General features: G+C 46.8%; 1 protein-coding gene and 1 long non-coding RNA gene across 4 annotated transcripts in view; both read left to right on the plus strand.

Annotated features, from left to right (window-relative positions):
* Window positions 1-2,985: 2,985 nt before the first annotated feature.
* IKZF1 (IKAROS family zinc finger 1) overlaps window positions 2,986-22,892 on the plus strand; it is a 373,972-nt gene continuing 354,065 nt past the window's right edge. The window contains exon 1 of one of the 3 annotated variants that reach the window (XM_056520296.1): window positions 2,986-3,179. In XM_056520296.1, the coding sequence (XP_056376271.1) occupies window positions 3,071-3,179 (109 nt within the window). In that variant the 5' untranslated portion in view covers window positions 2,986-3,070. The remainder of the gene's footprint in view (window positions 3,180-22,892) is intronic. The other 2 variants (XM_056520301.1, XM_056520299.1) reach the window with 2 other exon arrangements.
* Window positions 3,620-22,892, plus strand: part of LOC130273459 (uncharacterized) — a 33,336-nt gene continuing 14,063 nt past the window's right edge. The window contains exon 1 of the long non-coding RNA XR_008843999.1: window positions 3,620-3,738. This is a non-coding gene — a long non-coding RNA (uncharacterized LOC130273459). The remainder of the gene's footprint in view (window positions 3,739-22,892) is intronic.

A 22,892-nucleotide genomic window follows, 5' to 3' on the forward strand; every position in this document is an offset into this window, starting at 1 on the left:
GTATGGGAAAAAATCCATACCGCCTAGCATCACGGTGGGGGGTGCGATGCGGTGCGGTGGGTCGGCTGTGCGGTGCGGCGGGTCGAGGGGGTGGCGGTCTCGGTGCGGAGGGGGCGGTGCGGGGGGCGGGGCATTATCGGCTTATCGGCAAGATAATTGCCGATACCGATAATGCCCAAAATCGTGATTATCGGCCGATAATATCGGCCATACCGATAATCGGTCGATCCCTAATTTATATATACACTTTTCGAGGTGTATTCTTTTTCATAAAGTTTATATGGGACAGTTTGAGAAAAAATATTTTATATAAGGGGATATCATTTTATATGGGGCATTGTGGGGGGACACTAAATGTGTTGCATTAATATATATATGGGAATACAGGATATACAACTTTTTGAGGCAGGGGTTGAAAGATAGGAAGCCCAGACAGTAATAGTTCTGTATTATACTCCCAGGGCTGTGATTACTATTTTATTGGTGTGAAAAAAGACCAGAGTTCATAAAATTCATCCTATATCCCTAATGAGTTCCTACCGAGTTGATACAGAGGAAGGCAAAAAACCCTCATACTAGAGGTATAAATTCCTTCCCAACTCCAAATATGGCATCAGAATAAATCCCTGGATCAACGTTCTGTTCTCTTTTATTGAGTTCACCATGACCACCTCCTCTGGAAGAGAGTTCCACAGTCTTAATGCTCTTACAGTAAATAACCCCTGTCTGTGCTAGCCCAATCAGAAATCAGACATAGATCAGGTGATGTTGTCTTGATGGGAGGGGCTGCTCTCACTGAGGAGACAACGTGGATCTAAAAAATGAATTTTTCTCTCACTTCCTGCATGTAAGTGACAGCTGAAAGAGGAAAACTGTTGTATATAGCTAATGAATTATATTTAGTCAAATTCATAGTTTGGTGAGAGGGAAAGAATGGGCTATGGATTTAGTTCCCCCGGAGTACCCCTTTAATGTTATGTTTTTGCAAGTATTCATCCAGTTGCTCTTTAAACGTCTGTTCAGACTCTCTCAAAAAACACATCTGCAGGCAGAGGATTCCACATCTTTATTGTTTTTTGTGTAAAAAACATTTTCCTTTGCCTTAGAAAAATCCCCTTTCTTCCAGTCTAAATGTGTGACCATGTGTCCTATATAAAGCCCTGTTTATGTACACATTCTATTATATTGTACATAAACTGCTTAAAATGTCTTATGATCTTTGTAATATTTATATATCTGTTTGTATTCTAAGGCCATGTTCACGCTACAGAATTTCTGTACAGAGAATCTCTGTGCGGACAGCCATCTCCTAGAAGGCTATGCATTTTGTGCGGTGTCTGCAGAAAGATTGAACAGGTTCATTGTTTCTGCAGATACAGTAATGGGAATTTCCGTGCTGTAAAAAAATAATCTGGCATGGAAATTCAGTTGTGTGCACAGTGCAGCAGAATCTTGTTGAATTCAACGGGACTATGCTGCAGCAGAATTTCCATGCCAAATTCCTGTATGATACAGTTCCGTGAGCAACAAATCTTATTTTCTCTCCACCAACACAAAATACTCTGATAGTGCCCCTCCCGAGACTAGACTCTGGATCCGCCCCTGCTCCAGAAAGTAATTACCTATAAAACACAGTAAAAAAATATATATATATTACGTTTAATCACCCCGTATCATCCCCCTATACAATTTTATCCCCTCTGTGCCATTTTATTCCTCCTCTTGATGCCTAAGGCTTCAATGCCACTTCTTCCTCTCACCCTTAACACCCTGTTCCTGTACCACATCATTTTCCCTTGATCCCCCTGTGCCATTTCCTCCCCCCTTTATTCCTGTGTTAATTTATCCCCCCCCCTGCCTTGTGCCAAATGATCCCCCCTTTATTCCTGTGTTAATTTATCCCCCCCCCTGCCTTGTGCCAAATGATCCCCCTCCTACCCCTTGTGCCACATAATTTCCACTTGATCCCCCCGTGCCATTTAATTCCCCCTTTATTACCCGTGTGCCACATCATCTCCCCTTGTGCCATTTTGTTCCTCCTTTATTACCCTCTGTGCAAGTTCACCACCCCCTCTTTACCACCCCCTGTGCCATTTATTCCCCTCTTTATCTTCCCTATGCCACTTTATTCCCCCTGTTGCTGTGTGTCAAATCATCCCCCTTACCCCTTGTGCCACATCACTTTTCCCCTTCCCTCCTCTCCCTGTAGTTCTTCTTCTCTGGCCATCAGGCTCAAGTGCAAGGGCTCTCAAATGGTTGAAGTTTTCCTGATGGCCTGCACCTACTTAGAGTAGCAACGGTGGCTGCCAGCAGTTACAACTGAAGCTCCTGATGACAGCTGCCCGTGCTGCTCCAAGTAAGTGCAGCCTAGAGGAGGTTAGGAGAGTCACTAGTCACTGCTGGCAGCCGCTGTGGTTTGCAGCCGCCACTACACTCAGTGAGTGCAGTGAAGAGGACATCAGAAGAATGTCAAACCGACTTAGAGACCCTGCACCTGTGCCTGCTGGCCAGGAGAGAAGAGCAACAGGGTGAGAAGGGAAGGGAAAAAGTGATGTGGCACAAGGGGTAAGGGAGGGAAGATTTGGCACAGGGGGAATAAAGTGGCACAGGGGGATAAAGTGGGATAAAGGGGGGAAGAAATGGCACAGGTGGGATGAAATAGCAAAGAGGGTGGTAAAGAGGATGTGATAAATTTACACAGAGGGTAATAAAGGGGGAAAGAAATGGTACAGGGGGAACAAGGGGAAATGATGTGGCACATGGGGTAATAAAGGGGGGGGGATGATTTGGCACAGGGGGAATAAAGTGGAACAGGGGGATCAGAGCCAGTGGGGTTGCTGCTGCGGGTGCAGTCTGCACCGGGTTACACCCCCTGGTGGTGTGACACCCTGACTGACCAAGCTGTTATCCCATCTTGCACAACCATCCCTACAGAAATGAATACTCATACTTACATTTATCCCCTGGTGACCTCAGAGGTCTCCTACCTGACAGCCCTGTATCACAGACACACAGACACACAGAGCAGCAGGAACAGCTCCATGGAGGTTGCTGTGCTAAAGGACCTTCCATGACCTATGATCATGTGATCAGTCACATGTGGGAAAGGAGTCAGGCCAAGTATCCTGTGGAACTGTGTGAGGAGAATGAGCAGCTCATAGGAAGGGCTCAGTGTACAGGTATTGACTACTGTGCATATAGAGTGCATGAGTAGAGCTGTGTGTTTACAGTGCATGTAGCAGAGCTCTGCGTATGTACAATACATCTAGCAGAGCTGTGCACAGAGCTGTGCACAGTAATTTTTGGGCTTGCGGGGGGACATGGGGCGCAGTAATATAGGGGTTAGAATGCTGACATGAGGTAGTATTATATTCATGGACAAAGTGGGGGAGATTTATCAAAACCTGTGTAGAGGACGTTGACCAGTTGCCCATAGCAACCATAGATTACTTCTTTCATTTCTCAAAGGCCCTGTTAAGAATAAAAGAAGCGATCTGTTTGGTTGCTATGGGCAACTGGACAACTTTTCCTCTGCACAGGTTTTGATAAATCTCCACAAGTGTGTGGCAGTGTTATATTCATGGGCGCAGAGTGTGGCAGTATTTTATTCATGGGCACAGTGTGTTGCAGTATTATATTAATTATAGTTTATATATAAAGGATCAGAATCTGAGAAGCCAATGCCATCCGGGCATCAAGCTCTGCAGAGAGCAGATTTAGCTGGAACAAGTCCCGGTGGTATGTACCATCTGAATTAGATATGGAAAGATTATAGAGAAGATGTCACCTGCAGTCACTGATATTATTGTGTATTCTCTTCACTATAGAGAAGATGTCACCTGTAGTCACTGATATCATTGTGTATTCTCCTCACTATAGAGAAGATGTCACCTGTAGTCACTGATATTATTGTATATTCTCTTCACTATAGAGAAGATGTCACCTGTAGTCACTGATATCATTGTATATTCTCCTCACTATAGAGAAGATGTCACCTGTAGTCACTGATATCATTGTATATTCTCTTCACTATAGAGAAGATGTCACCTGTAGTCACTGATATCATTGTATATTCTCCTCACTATGTCCCATCAGAGCTGCAGTAACTTGTATGTTCTGCAGTATTGATTGGTGAAACAACAACTCCCAGTATAACCTTAACAATACTTAGATCATACTGGGATCTGTAGTTTTACCTGGTAAAAACATATTTAGTGCTTTCTTCTTACTTTGGAAATGGTATGTTTAATTTTTATACTGGAAATAATTTTATGCAATGTGTTACACCACTGGTGTCTGTCAAAACAGGCGAAATAATAATTTGGTTGGTGAGGGTGTGATTATGGGGTGACACCATCTTCTACCGCACTGGGTGACACCGTCCCCAGCAACACCACTGATCAGAGGGGGCCCGAGTGATGTGGCCAGTGGACGGCCAGTGGACGTACTGTCTAAACAGCGGTCTTCTGCTTCTCTGCTGGTTCTGCTGCAGGGGGCTTCAGCCGGGGCCAGGGTATTGGCTGTACCCTCCTGATGCCGGCCCTGTTTAAGGTTGTCCTCTACTGGGAGTGTTTTGTCCCCTTGTGGGTGTGTCCACGTCCACTATTGAGAGTGTCTCCAATTTGGAGGGTGCAAATACATTAAGTCTTATGAGACTCTGTCTGGGAATTAAAAAAAATGTGCATGAAACCAGCCTTATACCACCGTTGATGGAGATGATTTTTATTTATACAGAGCTGATGTAAAACAGTGATTGTTTTCTTAAAAAATATTTTTGTCATAAAGAAGGTTACAGGTTTTGATCAGTGGGGTCTGGGTGCTAAAATCCAGAACTGATCGCTAAAATGAACAGGGAGAAGCTTTCAGCTTAATGTTTCTCTCCCTTCTCTCCTTTGTGCATGAGTTGGATACTAAAGAAAGTCTATGAAGCTGAGAACTTCTCCCTATTCATTCTAGCGACTGGTGGAAATCTCACACCCAGACCCGCAGTCAATGATGTACATAAAAAAAATAATAAAATGGGCCTCCCAGTATGGCATCTGATTTTGCCCTCAAAACAAAAAGGTCTGGTGTTTATTTCCACTTTCTTTTCATAACCCTTTTGCCACCACCAATTTGCTGACAATACAGTTTCTTACCAATAGAAAAGGGAATGGACCAACCAGGACAGGGCCCCTCTCCCCAAGGGCCCCATAGAAGCAAGCTGCATGGTCTGCCACTATGGTGCGTATGCCCTTGACCCCAGTGATGAAGATTTTTTTTACATATCTCTATGTCAAAAGATTTGTTTTGTTGTTTTGTTTTTTTTTACTCCATAAGGATATCCTAGTCAAAATGTTCCAGTATTTCAACATATTCCAGTTTATTTTAGTTCCAGTAATGGAAGACGAACTTGTGTCTCATTGCATCGGCCAGCGTTGGGCTCACGGAATCAATTTAGAACTCTCGCCCTTTGTTGTTTGCATGGAGTGTTTTGTTATTTCCCCTCCCCCCCTTTTTCCTTACCTTCCTCCCCTTTCTCTCCCCCCCCTCTTTTCTCTCCCCCCTCCCCTTCCAGCCCGCCCCCCCTTTTTTCCCCCACCCCTTCATCCCCCCGCCCCCCCTTTTTTGCCCTTCCCCTTTTACCTTCACCCACCACTGTCACCGTGTCACATACATCAATACGTCATTCAACACCAAATCATTTTTTCATGTATTATTTTTTTTATCGTTTTTATCCAATATGCACTTCTCTTCTTTTTTTGCTCGCTTGGGTTTTTGTGCGCTTTTTGAATGAGATTTTTATGAATTTTTGGTAACACACATATATATTATATTTTTATATAAATATTCACTTCTATGAATTATATGAATTTTTTGCATAGGTGTTCACTATCATGTCTGTATTTTATTAGTAATTGTTACGCCGAGCGCTCCGGGTCCCCGCTCCTCCCCGGAGCGCTCGCAACATCCTCGCATTTGCAGCGCCCCGGTCAGACCTGCTGACCGGGTGCGCTGCAATACCTCTCTCAGCCGGGATGCGATTCGCGATGCGGGAGGCGCCCGCTCGCGATGCGCATCCCGGCTCCCGTACCTGACTCGCTCTCCGTCAGTCTTTTCCCGGCGCGCGCGGCCCCGCTCCTTAGGGCGCGCGCCCGCCGGGTCTCTGCAATTTAAAGGGCCACTGCGCCACTGATTGGCGCAGCTGGCTTAATTAGTGTGTTCACCTGTGCACTCCCTATTTATACCTCACTTCCCCTGCACTCCCTCGCCGGATCTTGTTGCCATTGTGCCAGTGAAAGCGTTTCCTTGTGTGTTCCTAGCCTGTGTTCCAGACCTCCTGCCGTTGCCCCTGACTACGATCCTTGCTGCCTGCCCTGACCTTCTGCTATGTCCGACCTTGCTCTTGTCTACTCCCTTGTACCGCGCCTATCTTCAGCAGTCAGAGAGGTTGAGCCGTTGCTGGTGGATACGACCTGGTTGCTACCGCCGCTGCAAGACCATCCCGCTTTGCGGCGGGCTCTGGTGAATACCAGTAGCAACTTAGAACCGGTCCACCAACACGGTCCACGCCAATCCCTCTCTGGCACAGAGGATCCACCTCCAGCCAGCCGAATCGTGACAGTAATTACCACTCTTTTGCTGCTATTTAATTTGCTCATGCACTTTCTCATATCATTTTAATTATGTTCAAATTTTTTCTGCATCAATGCATTATCAAATATTCTTGCATATTTTTTGCACATTCACTTTCACACAATTGTACTGGCTGCTATTTTCGCTGCTATTCATTATGCACTATGCACCTTATGACATTTCTTCCATACTTACAACATACTTATCAATAATTAACTGTGCGGCATGTATTTATGTTTATATTCTGTGTACAATGTTGCTTGCTGCTATAATTTATTGATTTGTTACTGATCTCATGTAAAGTTTACCTAACAGCTGGCTGTTACTGTGTGCATGCGCCGATCCGCGGCGCCGTGGCCTTCCGGGGTCGCCTCTTTCACTGCCCATCATGTGATGTATCATGTGATGGGGTCAGTTGAGGCGAGTCCCGGAAGTGGCGCGGCGTTCAGCGGCTCGTGCGCCATGCGCTGAAATGAGGACAGATTCTTCTTTTTACCAGCCAATCAGGTACACGATTTCATTGTAAATGAATTTATCTGGCACCAACTTGGACTATGTTTTATATAAATTGCACCTGCACTGAGAGGACGCCACCCCCAGGACGAAGGATATCGCCGAAACGTATGTTGGGGTGGCGTCGCTCCTGCTGCACTGGCCACTTTATACTTTACTTAGGTTTGTACTGTACATTATTTATGCACTTTTGCACTTATGTACCCTCCTTTTTTTTGCTGAGATTCTAATCTGTATGACTATGTTTATACACTTACCTTTGTAATCTTGCTTACTATCAAGTTCACAAGTGCGGCAGCAGTGACGCCTCTTGTTGTCCTTGTTCCCCCCTGTGAGTGTTTCTTTCCTGTTGCACATGTTTTAATTAGTATTTAATAAAATTTATTTTTACATTTTCCTAATCAAATGACTCCATTGTTCTTGTGTAGTGTATTATAACCAGGAGTTGATATAACTAGCCCTATATCTACCTAGTTCACCTTGTAAAATTTTACAGTATATAGCAAGTGCTATATTACATATATATTTATATACAACTTCTGTCTGGTAGAACTATTTAGGTAGTTTGCTATTTGTGTCTGTATCAACGATACTAGTATCGGTATCGGGACATCCCAAAAAATTGTCATATTCTGACCCCTATAACTTATAACTTTATTTTTACGCATACAGGGCTATATGAGGGCTTATTTTTTGTGCCGTGGTCTGCAGTTTTTATAGTTTTTATCACTACCATTTTTATTTTGATGGGACTTTTTGATCACTTTTTATAAAATTTTTTATAGTATATGTAATGCACAATTATAGTAAAAATGCACAATTTTGGACTTTGGTATTTTTTTACATGTACGCCATCAACCATGTGGTTTAACTACCCTTATATTGTAATAGTTCGGACATTTACGCACACGGCGGTAGCACATGATTATTTTTATTTTATTATTTTATTTAAAAAATGGGAAAAGTGAGGAGGGATTCAAACTTTTATTAAGAAGGGGTTAATTCACTTTTATAAACTTTTTTTTTTTAACACTTAATTATTTTTTCTAGCCCCCATAGGGGACTATTACATGCAATCTTCTGATTGCATATACTGATCAATGCTATGCCATAGCATAGCACTGATCAGTGTTATCGGTGCTCTGCTGCTCCAGTCTGCATAGCATAGCAAGATCATCGATCGGACAGTGAGGAGGCCCCTCCCGCCATCCTCTCAGCTGATTGGGACATCGTAGTTTCACCGTGTAGAATCGGAAGCCCTCAAAAGTTACAAAATGGTGGGTTTTTTTTTCAATTTTGCCCCACAAATATATTTTTTCTGGTTTCACCGTAGATTGATGGTATTACAAAGTAATATTGGTGGCACGAAATAAAAGCTCTCATGTGAGTCTGTAGGCGGGAAATTAAAAGTGTTAGGATTTTTGATCATAAGGGGTTAATGATAGCAACATTTACAAAACATTTACAAAAAAGACATTTTTATGGATGATACTAATTCTTGTAAATGATGCCTGGCCCATACAGTGACAAAATGTAAGCTTTAACAAATTTAGAAGCATGAAATGGAGCACGTGACAATTGTTTTCTAACCAATTCTTACAAAACACATGAAGGAAAAAAAAGGCATTTTTACCCTTGGAGTTAGAGCCCTGCGCAGGACTGTTTTTTTTAATCCCACTCCAGGTGAATTTCTGTCCATTCCCACCCGCTCTCACGGGGTGTTTTCTGCATTCCCGCCCACTACCGCAATATCTTTGTCCAATTCCGCTCGCTCCTGCTAACATCTGTGCCCAATCCCTTCCGCTCCCACTAACATTGAACATTGCTATACACATGGGGATATGTGCAGAGCATTGCACCCTAGTGTCTGTAGTACAGAAACTAGGGTGCAATGCTCTGCACATACCCCCATATATATGGCAGTGTGCGACTGTATGTGCAGAGCATTGCACCCTAGTGCCTGTAGTACAGAAACTAGGGTGCAATGCTGTGCACATACCCCCATGTGTATAGCATGGGTGTCGGAGGGCTGAATAAGGGGAACAGGGGTGACAGAGGGCTGAATGGGGGGAACAGGGATGAAGAGAGGAGTAACAGAGGCCTAAGTGTGGGATACCCTTCCCGGAACGTGTGAGCATGCATCCCCTTCCTGGCCTTCAGCTCACTGATGGCGCCGCAGGGGGAGGAGAAGGCTGTGTGCGCACCCACACTCAATGCGTACACAGACTTCCCTTCCCCCCTGCGGCGCTGTGAGTCACAGGTGTGCAGGCCAAGGCGGGGGAAAAAAAAAAATATATATATATATAATATATATATATATATAATATTTTTTTTTCCCTTTGTTGGTTCCAGGCATCTTTCCCTTTTTGCCGGCAACCTGGCTGCTGCAGTGCGGGATTTTTCGGGATATGTGAGACCTGCAGGCATAGTGCTTGACCGCCCGCTCCCGCCAGCAGCAGCCTCCTGACAGCCCACGCCCACATGCTTCCTAATCCCAATCCCCGGGGCTCTACTTGGAGGTACCTTAAGGAACATAACAGGCGTTACACAGTGCATTCATATCACACATTCCTGAGTGTGGGCATGTACTGGTATATAAGGCTTTGATTTGGTGTATGAATGTACTTTCAGATATCATATATTTAGACCAATGCTATTGGTCTCATCGCACTCATCTAACTACAAGGAAGAAAAGAAAGATACAATGACATAACATTTCAAAATTATTTAAAGCGTTACTGTTACATTAAAAAATAAATGTTTGACATGTCACAAATACATGTTACAAGTTTTGATCAGTTGGGGTTTGGTTGTTCAGACCCTTACCAACTGCTAGGTAAGGCACTTGGGGGGATCTTTACTTCCTGACTCATTGCTCTCCCAATCTCGTTGCATACGAAGGTCTTATAAAACTAGATGGGGAGAGCAGCAGCCTTGGAATTGGAGAACTCCTTCTGGCTCTACCTAGCAATCGGGAGTGGTCTGAAACTTTTGGATATTTTAAGTGACAGTAATGCTTTACATTTACATTGTAAGGTTACATAGCTAAAGCTATAATTTGATTTGTTCTAACTTATCTATGGGGGTCTGTGATTTTAGCTTCTGTATGATGGAATTCTTGCTGTGCTGGACAAAGAATAATAAAACATCCATTACATGGATTATCAGACTGCAGAAGCTTGTTTTTAAAAGTAATCTATACCAAAATATTTCGGAGGAAACAGAACCATATTTTTTCTGATTAACACAGAAAAGAATAAATGCATTTGTTAATATGCTGATTAGGTAGAGGACTTTCCCATCTGTTGTACAGCTCTACTAACATAATAAGCCTTCTTCAGATGATGTAATAAGAAAACTAAAGACTTTCCCTAATTTAAAGGGAACCAATCATCAGATTTTACCCTATATAATGCTTGGTAAAGCGTTATATAGGGTAAAATTGTTGTCCACACCATCTCCGGGGGTCGCTCCTGCCTCCAGGGATAGTGAAGATATGAAGTTATAAACTAGTCACCGCCACGGCCGTAAGTAGTCACCTGGGCGGGGAGCTCCACTCACCTATTCCCGTTCTTCTGCAGGCAGCGACGCCCCCTCCGCTTGATTGACGGGCCGCGTCATTGTTCCGCTCACTGAACAAACGGAGCAGAGCGATGACGCGACCCATCAATCAAGCGGAGGGGGCGTCGCTGCCGGCCGAAGAACGAGAGTAGGTGAGAAGAACTCCCCGTCCAGGGGACTACTTACGACGGCGGCGGTGACTAGTTTATAACTTCATATCTTCACCATCCCTGGGGGCAAGAGCATCCCCCGGGAATGGTGAAAATAAAGATTTTACCCTATATAACGCTTTGCCAAGCGTTATATAGGGTAAAATCTGATGATTGGTTCCCTTTAAAAAGAAGTGCCATGTATATGTGATTATGACTTGTTTCTTGTCCATTACTTTTCTAGAATCTGAATATAGACTGCTATTCTGCGCAGCACCTAATATGAGAACAATCCACCACATCTGATTTGCTAAATTTAAGAAATGACCCCCTTATCTTATTTTATAAATAGAAAATGTAAATAATAATAAAATAAAATAAAACTTTGGTATCACCATACAGAAATGTCCAAGCTATTCAAATATAATATTAATGGAACCACGCGGTGAATAGTAAAAAAAAAAAAAAAAATACTAAAAGCCAATAACTGATTTTGGTCACTTTGGGCACAAATATGGTACCAATAAAAACCACAGATCATGGCGCAAAAAAAATTAACCTACATAATAAAAAGATTACAAAATATAAAAGTTGTAAAATAGAACAAAACCTATATAAGTTGTATATGCGTTTTAACTGTATTGACCTGCATAATAAAGATAACATGTCATTTTACCATAAGTATAAACTGGAAAGAAAAAGGATAGTCTGGCACGTACAGGACTAAGGCTGAACGGAACAGACTACTGGAGGGCTGCGACGGCAACACCCAGAATACAGTTCACTACGGTGGTGCATATGTCCGGGAAAGTATAATGCACAGAGTATAACACACAGCACAGCACTCACTGTTACGCCGAGCGCTCCGGGTCCCTGCTCCTCCCCGGAGCGCTCGCGGCGTTCTCCAGCGTGCAGCGCCCCGGTCAGACCCGCTGACCGGGAGCGCTGCTCTGTTTTCATCGGTGGGGATGCGATCCGCGTGGCGGGACCCGCCCGCGGGTCGCATCCCAGTCCTCTCACCTGCCCCATTCCCCTGCTGTCATGTCCCGGCGCGCGCGGCCCCGCTCTCTAGGGCGCGCGCGTGCCGACTCTCTGAAATTTAAAGGGCCAGTGCACCATTAATTGGTGCCTGGCCCAATCAGTGCTAATCACACCCAAACACATAAAAACCCACTTCCCCTTCCTGTCCTTGCCTGATATTGTTGTCTAGTGCCCTGAGAAAGTGTTCTGTGTGTTTCCAAGCCTGTGTATCCAGAGCCTTGCCGTTGCCCCTGACTACGAACCTTTGCCGCCTGCCTTGACCTTTTGCTACGTCCGACCTTTCCTTCGCCTTGTCCTTGTGTACTAGGCCTATCTCAGCTGTTAGTGAGGTTGAGTCGCTATCGGGGGATACGACCTGGGAGTTACCGCCGCAGCAAGTCCATCCCGCCTTGCGGCGGGCTCTGGTGAAAACCAGTAACTTCTTAGAACCGGTCCTCTGGTATGGCCCACGCCATCGCCTCACTAACACAGAGGATCCACTACCCGCTTCCAGTCCGGTTCCTGACAGTAGATCCGGCCATGGATCCCGCTGAGGTACCACTGCCAAGCCTCGCTGACCTCACCACCGTGATCGCCCAGCAGTCCCAGCAGATCGCTCAACAAGGACAGCAGCTGTCACAGTTGACTGTTATGTTCCAGCAGCTTCTACATCCACATCAGCAACCATCTCCTCCGCCAGCTCGAGCATCTCCTCCACAGCGAGCTGCCGCCTCCACGCCCAGAGTCCGCCTGTCTCTACCTGACAAGTTTGATGGGGATTCTAAGCTCTGCTGTGGCTTCCTGACCCAGTGTTCGCTGCACCTGGAGATCATGTCGGACCACTTTCCCACTGAACAGTTTAAGGTGGCATTCGTGGTCAGTCTGCTATCTGGAAAGGCCTTGTACTGGGCCACACCGCTTTGGGACCGCAACGATCCTGCTACTGCTACCATCCAGTCCTTCTTCACCGAACTACGCAGTGTCTTTGAGGAACCTGCCTGTGCCTCTTCCGCTGAAACAGCCCTGCTAAACCTTGTCCAAGGAGACTCTACAGTGGGCGAATATGCCGTACAGTTCCGTACTCTGGCCTCTGAGTTGGCCTGGAATAATGAGGCTCTTTGCGCGACCTTCAAGAAAGGTTTATCCAGCCACATCAAGGATTGTCTGGCCGCACGAGAGATACCTTCCTCCCTGTCTGATCTCATTAATTTGGCTACCCGCTGTTACGCCGAGCGCTCCGGGTCCCTGCTCCTCCCCGGAGCGCTCGCGGCGTTCTCCTCTCTGCAGCGCCCCGGTCAGACCCGCTGACCGGGAGCGCTGCACTGACACTGACGACAGGGATGCGATTCGCATAGCGGGACGTGCCCGCTCGCGAATCGCATCCCAAGCCACTTAACTGTCCCCGGCTGTCACGTTCTGGCGCGCGCGGCTCCGCTCTCTAGGGCGTGCGCGCACCAGCTCTCTAAGATTTAAAGGGCCAGTGCACCAATGATTGGTGCCGGGCCCAATCAGTCTAATTAGCTTCCACCTGCTCCCTGCTCATATAACCTCCCTTCCCCTTCATTTCCTGTCCGGATCTTGTTGCCTTGTGCCAGAGAAAGCGTTTATAGTGTTTGCCTTACCAGTGTTCCTGACCTCTTGCTGTTGCCCCTGACTACGACCCTTGCTGCCTGCCCTGACCTTCTGCTACGTCCGACCTTGCTCTTGCCTTGTCCTTTTGTACCACGCCTGTCTCAGCAGTCAGAGAGGTTGAGCCATTACCGGTGGATACGACCTGGTTGCTAACGCCGCAGCAAGACCATCCCGCTTTGCGGCGGGGTCTGGTGAATTCCAGTAGCAACTTAGAACCGGTCCACCGGTACGGTCCAAGCCAATCCCTCTCTGACACAGAGGATCCACCTCCAGCCAGCCGACTCCTAACAGTAGATCCGGCCATGGATCCAGCTGAGGTGCCGCTGCCAAGTCTCGCTGACCTACCCACGGTGGTCGCCCAGCAATCCCAACAAATCGCCCAACAAGGACAGCAGCTGTCGCAGTTGACCGCCATGCTACAGCAACTACTGCCACTGCTACAGCAGCAACGATCTCCTCCGCCAGCTCCTGCACCTCCTCCGCAGTGAGTGGCCGCTCCTAGCCTCCGCTTGTCCCTGCTGGACAAATTTGATGGGGACTCTAATCTCTGCCGTGGTTTCCTGTCTCAATGTTCCCTACATTTGGAGATGTCGTCGGACCAATTTCCTACAGAACGGTCTAAGGTGGCTTTCGTAGTTAGTCTTCTGTCTGGAAAGGCCTTGTCATGGGCCACACCGCTCTGGGACCGCAATGATCCTGCCACAGCCACAGTCCAGTCCTTCTTCGCTAAAGTCCGTAGTGTCTTCGAGGAGCCAGCCCGGGCCTCCTCTGCCGAGACTGCTTTGCTAAACCTAGTCCAAGGAACTTCTTCCGTAGGCAAATACGCCATCCAGTTTCGTACCCTCGCCTCAGAGCTAGCCTGGAACAATGAGGCCCTCTGCACGACCTTCAAGAAAGGCTTATCCAGCAACATCAAGGATGTACAGGCCGCACGAGAAATTCCAGCTAACCTGTCTGAACTTATCCTTTTGGCCACCCGCATCGACAAGCGTTTTTCTGAAAGACACCAGGAGCTTCGCCAGAAAAAGGACCTTGATCTCTGGGCACCTCTCTCACAGTATCCTTTGCAATCCACCCCTGTGCCTCCCGCCGAGGAGGCTATGCAAGTGGATCGGTCTCGCCTGACCCATGAAGAGAGGTCTCGTCGCAGAGATAAAAACTTATGCCTGTACTGCGCTAGTACTGAACATTTCCTAGTGGACTGCCCTATTCGTCCTCCGCGTCTGGGAAACGCACGCACGCACCCTGTTTAAATGGGAGTGGCGTCCCTTGGTGTGAATTCTGCTTCTCCCCATCTCACTGTGCCCGTGCTGATTGCTCCTTCTGCCAACTCCTCCTTCTCAGCTGTGGCCTTCTTGGACTCTGGTTCTGCTGGAAATTTTATTCTGGCCTCTTTTGTTAATAGGTTCTGCATCCCAGTGACCGCTCTCGTCAAGCCACTCTACATTTCTTCGGTCAACGGAGTAAATTTGGACTGCACTGTGCGTTACCGCACAGAACCCCTGCTTATGAGCATTGGACTGCATCACGAGAAAATTGAATTTTTTGATCTGCCCAACTGCACCTCTGAAGTCCTCCTTGGTCTGCCATGGCTCCAACGTCATTCTCCCACCCTTGACTGGACCACCGGGGAGATGAAGAATTGGGGTCCTGCTTGTCACAAATGATGCCTCACATCTGCTCCTCACAGCCCCCTTCCTGGTAACACTCTGCCCCGTGACAAGCTTCACCCTCCCCCCCCCTCCCCATTCCCACTTCTTCTGGATTATCTGCCGCTGATGTAGCTTCCCAGGACTTCTCTTTATTCCGGAAGGGACAAGGAGACAAAAAGAGGGGGAGACCTAAGGGGGGGGGGTACTGTTACGCCGAGCGCTCCGGGTCCCTGCTCCTCCCCGGAGCACTCGCGGCGTTCTCCTCTCTGCAGCGCCCCGGTCAGACCCGCTGACCGGGAGCGCTGCACTGACACTGACGACGGGGATGTGATTCGCATAGCGGGACGCGCCCGCTCGCAAATCGCATCCCAAGCCACTTACCTGTCCCGGTCCCCGGCTGTCACGTTCTGGCGCGCGCGGCTCCGCTCTCTAGGGCGTGCGCCAGCTCTCTAAGATTTAAAGGGCCAGTGCACCAATGATTGGTGCCTGGCCCAATCAGTCTAATTAGCTTCCACCTGCTCCCTGCTCATATAACCTCTCTTCCCCTTCACTTCCTGGCCGGATCTTGTTGCCTTGTGCCAGAGAAAGCATTTATAGTGCTTGCCTTACCAGTGTTCCTGACCTCTTGCTGTTGCCCCTGACTACGACCCTTGCTGACTGCCCTGACCTTCTGCTACGTCCGACCTTGCTCTTGCCTTGTCCTTTTGTACCGCGCCTGTCTCAGCAGTCAGAGAGGTTGAGCCGTTACCGGTGGATACGACCTGGTTGCTACCGCCGCAGCAAGACCATCCCGCTTTGCGGCGGGCTCTGGTGAATTCCAGTAGCAACTTAGAACCGGTCCACCGGTACGGTCCACGCCAATCCCTCTCTGACACAGAGGATCCACCTCCAGCCAGCCGAATCCTAACAACCGCATTGATATGCGCTACATTGAAAGACTCCAGGAGCTTCGCCAGGAAAAAGATCTTGTTTGCCCCAGGCGTAATCCGCGCCTGGCTCCTCTCTTTCAGCATCCTTTGCAATCTGTTACTGTGCCTTCCGCCGAGGAGGCCATGCAAGTGGACCGGTCTCGCCTGACCCAACAAGAGAGGATGCGCCGTAGGAAAGAGAACTTGTGTCTTTACTGTGCGAGCTCTGAGCATTTCTTAAAGGACTGTCCTCTTTGTCCTCCGCATCAGGGAAACGCGCGCACCTAGTGAACGTGGGAGAGGCGTTACTAGGTGTGAATTCTTCCTCTCCACGTCTTAATATTCCAGTACGGATTTCCTTGCCCACTAAGTCCTCCTTCTCTGCTGTGACCTTTCTGGACTCTGGTTCAGCAGGAAATTTCATCGAGGCCTCACTCATCAATAAGTACAATATTCCTGTTACCCGTCTCGTCAAACCTCTCTTCATTGCCTCGGTGAATGGAGAGAGACTGGTATGCACCGTACGTTATCGCACTGAACCCCTGCTCATGAACATTGGAGTTCACCATCTTGAAAATATCGAATTTTTCGTATTGCCCAATTGTACTTCAGAAATTCTTCTTGGCTTGCCCTGGCTCCAGCACCTATCCTCGACTGGGCCACTGGGGACATTAAGAGTTTGGGGACCTTCCTGCCACAAGCGATGTCTTAAGTCGGTTCCTGTCAATCAAGTCTCCATCGCTCCTCCATTGCCATGTCTTCCTAAGGCCTATCAGGACTATTCTGACATCTTTTGTAAAAAGCAAGCAGAGGTCTAACCTCCACATAGACCCTATGACTGCCCTATCGATTTGCTCCCTGGAACCACAACGCCCCGTGGTAGGATTTACCCACTTTCTGCCCTGGAAACACAAGCCATGACAGAGTACATTCAGGAAAACCTCAAAAGAGGTTTTATCCGGAAATCTTCTTCTCCAGCCGGAGCTGGATTTTTCTTCGTTGCCAAAAAATGAATCTCTACGCCCCTGTATTGACTACCGCGGTCTTCATAAAATGACAGTAAAAAATCACTATCCTCTGCCTCTCATCTCCGAACTCTTTGACCGACTGCGGGGAGCTAAGATTTTCACCAAATTTGATCTAAGGGGCGCATATAACCTCATCCGTATTCATGCAGGTGATGAATGGAAAACCACCTTCAATACTAGAGATGTTCTCTTTGAATACCTTGTCATGCCCTTTGGATTTTGCAACGCCCCAGCAGTCTTTCAGGACTTTGTTAATGAGATTTTCCGGGACATGCTGTATTCCTGTGTGGTAGTCTACCTTGATGACATCCTCATTTTTTCCCTCCAACTTAGAGGAACATCGCCTTCATGTCCGTCAAGTGCTTCAGCGACTAAAATCATCTTTACGCCAAAATTGAGAAATGTCTATTTGAAAGCAGCAGTCTACCCTTCCTGGAGTACATTGTGTCCGGTCAAGGTCTTCAAAAGAAAAATGCTAATCCGAAATCCTGGCCGCCACAGGCGGAGGAAGCCTTTAACCATCTCAAAGCCGCCTTCTGCTCTGCTTCAGTCTTGTCCAGACCAGATCCTCTGAAGCCCTTCTTCCTCGAGGTGACGCCTCCTCAGTTGGAGCCGGAGCTGAAGGAAAAAATGTCACTTGCGGATTTTTCTCCAAAACCTTTTCTCCTCCTGAAAAAAACTATTCCATAGGAGACTGTGAACTATTGGCTATTAAGTTGGCACTTGAGGAGTGGAGACATCTTCTGGAAGGATCTCTTCATCCCATCACCATCTATACAGATCACAAAAATTTGTCTTATCTTCAATCCGCCCAGCGGCTAAATCCTTGCCAGGCTAGATGGTCGTTGTTTTTTGCCCGTTTCAACTTTCAAATCCATTTTCGTCCCACAGACAAGAATGTCAGGGCTGATGCTCTATCACGTACCACTGATGCCTCAGAAGCTGAGATCCTTCCTCAGCACATCATCCCCCCTGAGTGTCTGATCTCTTCTGCTCCTGCTTCTTTGGTGTCTATCCCTTCAGGAAAAACTTATGTTCCTCCACGTCTTCGCCTCCGGATCCTCAAATGGGGCCATTCCTCCCTTCTGGCTGGTCACGCTGGAATCAAAAAATCTTTACAGTCGATTGCCAGACACTATTGGTGGTCCTCCCTGGAAAAGGATGAGACCGATTTCGTACGAGCCTGTACAGTGTGTGCACGTGACAAGACCCCACGCCAGAAGCCTGCAGGTCTTCTCCTTCCTCTGCCGGTGCCTTAACAACCTTGGTCCCACATAGCCATGGACTTTGTCACTGACCTTCCTTTATCCCATGGCAACACTGTCATCTGGGTGGTCGTTGATAGTTTTTCCAAAATGGCTCATTTTATTCCGCTTCCTGGCCTTCCTTCTGCGCCACAGTTGGCGAAGCAATTTTTTCTGCAGATTTTTCATCTTCACGGGCTTCCCAATTTGTGTCAAAATTTTGGAGAGCTCTCTGTAATCAATTAAAGATCAAGTTAAATTTCTCTTCCTCCTATCACCCCCAATCCAACGGACAAGTGGAATGAGTGAACTAGATTCTTGGTGACTACTTGCGACATTTTGTCTCCTCCCGCCAAGATGATTGGGTCGACCTTCTGCCCTGGGCTGAATTCTCGTACAATTTAAAAAATTCTGAATCTCCATTTTTTGTGGTGTCCGGCCATCACCCGCTGCCCCCCCTCCCCATTCCCACTTCTTCTGGAGTTCCTGCCGTGGATGAATTAACCCAGGACTGGAAGGAGACTCATAAGTCGCTCTTACTGGCCTCTTCTCGTATGAGGAGACATGCGGATAAAAAGAGAAGAACTCATCCTGTCTTTGTCCCTGGTGACAAAGTGTGGCTCTCTGACAAATACATACCGTTCTGTGTCCCTAGCTACAAGTTGGGTCCTCGTTACCTCGGGCCATTTAAGATCAAAAACCAAATCAATTCTGTCTCCTACAAGCTCCACCTTCCTTCTTCTTTTCGTATTCCTAACTCTTTCCATGTATCTCTTCTCAAACCTCTTATACTTAACCGTTATTCTCCCAGGTCACTGTTCCTGCTCTTGTTTCTGGCTCCTCTGATGTCTTCTCTGTCAAAGAGATCCTCGCCTCCAAGATTGTCCGAGGTAAAAGATTTTTTTTAATTGATTGGGAGAATTTTGGTCCAGAAGAGAGGTCCTGGGAACCTGAGGCCAACATTCTGGACAAAGAGCTTGTCCGCAGATTCCTGGGCTCCAAAAAGAGGGGGAGACCAAAGGGGGGGTACTGTTACGCCGAGAGCTCCGTGTCCCTGCTCCTCCCCGGAGCGCTTGCGGCGTTCTCAAGCGTGAAACGGCCTGGTCAGACCCGCTGACCGGGAGCGCTGCTCGCAGGTCGCATCCCAGTCCTCTCACCTGCCCCATTCCCCTGCTGTCATGTCCCGGCGCGCGGCCCTGCTCTTTAGGGCGCGCACGCGCCGGCTCTCTGAAATTTAAAGGGCCAGTGCACCACTAATTGGTGCCTGGCCCAATCAGTGCTAATCACTCTCAAACACATAAAAAAAAACTTCCCCTTCCTGTCCTTGCCGGATCTTGTTGCCTAGTGCCCTGAGAAAGCGTTCTGTGTGTTTCCAAGCCTGTGTATCCAGACCCTTGCCGTTGCCCCTGACTACGAACCTTTGCCGCCTGCCTTGACCTTTTGCTACATCCGACCTTGCCTTCGCCTTGTCCTTGTGTACTATGCCTATCTCAGCTGTTAGTGAGGTTGAGTCGCTATCGGGGGATACCACCTTGGAGTTACCGCCGCAGCAAGTCCATCCCACCTTGCGGCGGGCTCTGGTGAAAACCAGTAACTTCTTAGAACCGGTCCCCTGGTATGGCCCACGCCTTCGCCTCACTAACACAGAGGATCCACTACCCGCTTCCAGTCCGGTTCCTGACACTCACCCTACAATGTGGCTTTAATCCAGCATTTCAATAATGATGAGTGGCTGCAGAGATGGAGGTGGGGGGCAAGGCTGGGAAAGAATGTTTCACACTTTACAGCGCTTCCTCAAGCCGGTGTGCGACCATAACCATAAATGCACTGTGTAGAAATAAACCCTCCAAAAGTTGCAACATTTTTTTTTTCTTTTAATTTCCCCCAACAAAGATTTATATATTTTTTTATTTTACTATATTTCTTTATGGTAAAAACAAGCATGTTATGAAAAAGTACAATTGGTCCTGCAAAGCCCTCATATTGAGTTATAAAAGGTTCAAGGCAAGAAGGGGAAAAAAAAAACTATCTACCACTATCACTTTAAGCATTAATAACTCTGGGATCCTTTTACTTTTCATTCTGATTCTGAGAATATTTTTTTCGTGACATATTCTACTTTATATTAGTGGTAAATTTTTTGGCGATACTTGCATCATTTCTTGGTGAACAATTACCAAATTTGATGAAAAATTTGAAAATGCTGCTTATTTTTCTTACTTTGAAACTCTCTGCTTATAAGGAAAATGGACATCCCAAATAAATTATAGATTGATTCACACATACAATATGTCTACTTTATGTTGGCATCATAAAGTTGACATATTTTTAATTTTTGAAGACATTAGAGGGCTCCATTTCATTTCAAAATCAGAATTTTTCAGGAACCAGTTCAGTTTTGAAGTGGATTTGAGGGGCCTTCATATTAGAAATACCCCATAAATGACCCCATTATAAAAACTGCACCCCTCAAAAGTATTCAAAATTACATTCAAAAAGTTTGTTAACCCTTTAGGTGTTTCACAGGAATAAAAGCAAATTGAAGGAGAATTAATTTTTTACACTCGCATGTTCTAGTAGAGCTAAAAGGAGAGAAATCCCCCCAAAATTTGTAACCCAAATTTTCTCGAGTAAGGAAATACCTCATATGTGGATGTAAAGTGTTCTGCAGGCACAGTAGAGGGCTCAGAAGGGAAGGAGCGACAATGGGATTTTGGAGAGGGAGTTTTGCTGAAATGGTTTTTGGGGGGCATGTCATATTTAGGAAGCCCTTATGGTGCCAGAACAGAAAAAAAAACTCACATGGCATACTATTTGGGAAACTACACCCCTTAAAGAATGTAACAAGAGGTACAGTGAGCCTTAACACCCCACAGCTGTTCCACAGATGTGGAAATGAAATATTTTTTTTAGCTAAAATGCTGGTTTAACATTTTTCCTTTTCATGGACCACTGTTCCAATCTGTCAGACATCTGTGGGGTGTAAATGCTTACTGTACCCCTTATTACATTACGTGGGTGGTGTAGTTTCCAAAACGGGGTCATGTGGGGGGGTCCATTGTTCTGGCACCATGGGAGCTTTGTAAAGATACACATGACCTTCAATTCCGGACAAATTTCCTCTCTAAAAGCCTAATAGCGCTCCTTCTCTTCTGAGCCCTGTAAGTGCGCCCACAGATCACTTAACATCCAAATATGTGGTATTTCCATACTCAGAAAAAATGGGTTTACAAATTTTTGGGGGCTTTGTGAAAATTAAAAATGTAGGGTAACACCAGCATTTTAGTGATTTTTTTTTTTTAACTTTAACGAAAATTTGTCAAACACCTGTGGCGTGTTAAGGCTCACTATACCCGTTGTTACATTCCGTGAGGGGTGTAGTTTCCAAAATGGGGTCACACGTGGGTATTTATTTTTTTGCGTTTATGTCAGGACCGTTTTTTAAACTAACAGGCTGGTGTAGACACCAACTTTTCCTTTTCATACGGGGTAAAAGGAGAAAAAGCCCCCCCAAATTTGTAACGCAATTTCTCCCTAGTATAGAAATACCTCATATGTGGCCCTAAACTGTCTCCTTGAAATTCAACAGGGCTCCGAAGTGAGAGAGCGTCATGCGCATTTGAGGCCTAAATTAGGGATTTGCATAGGGGTGGACTCGAATGCAAGCGTTGCAACTGCCTCCGCTACCAAAAATATTTTATGCCAGTGATTCCCAAACAGGGTGCCTCCAGCTGTTGCTAAACTCCCAGCATGCCTGGACAGTCAGTGGCAGGGGGGGGGACTGTGTATGTGTGTATATGTAGTGTTTTTTTGTGAAGGTGTAGTGTAGTATTTTTAGGGTACATTCACACGGGCGGGGTTTACAGTGAGTCTCCCTCTAGGAGCTTGATCTGCAGAAGAAAATTGGCTGCAGCTCAAACTTGAAGCTGGAGACTCACTTTTGCAACAGCTGGTGGCACACTGGTTGAAAAACCTTCAGTTAGGTTCTGTTACCTAATTTAGTATTTTCCAACCAGTGTGCCTCCAGCTGTTGCAAAACTACAACTCCCGGCATGGACTGATCGCCAAAGGTCATGCAGGGATATTGTAGTCATGCAACAGCTGGAGACCCGCAACTACAACTCCCAGCATACCAAGAAAGCCGTTTGCAGTCCGTGCATGCTGGGAGCTGTAGTTATGCAAGATTTGGAGGGATCTCCAAACTGTGGCCCTCCAGATGTTTCAAAACTACAAATCCCCAGCATGCCCAGACAGCAAACTGCTATGTGGGCATGCTGGGAGTTGTACTTTTGCAACATCTGGAGGGCTACAGTTTAGAGACCACTGTATAGTGGTGTCCAAACTGTGGCCCTCCAGATGTTGCTAGGCAAAAACTCACCTACTGGCTTCCGTCGTCAACAGGATCGCCGCTCACCGTTGATCGTCGCCCGCCGCTGGTAAGGGACCTCCGCCGCCACTCACAGGACAGTTCCCCTGCTCTGCCCGGACTACCATGGGTGGACAGAGTGGGGTAACTGAACTTTAACCCACCTGCCCCCCGATCTGCTATTGGTTGGTCGCTTCTGACCGA

The sequence above is a fragment of the Hyla sarda genome, chromosome 5 (assembly GCF_029499605.1).
Source record: "Hyla sarda isolate aHylSar1 chromosome 5, aHylSar1.hap1, whole genome shotgun sequence".
Taxonomy (NCBI): domain Eukaryota; kingdom Metazoa; phylum Chordata; class Amphibia; order Anura; family Hylidae; genus Hyla; species Hyla sarda.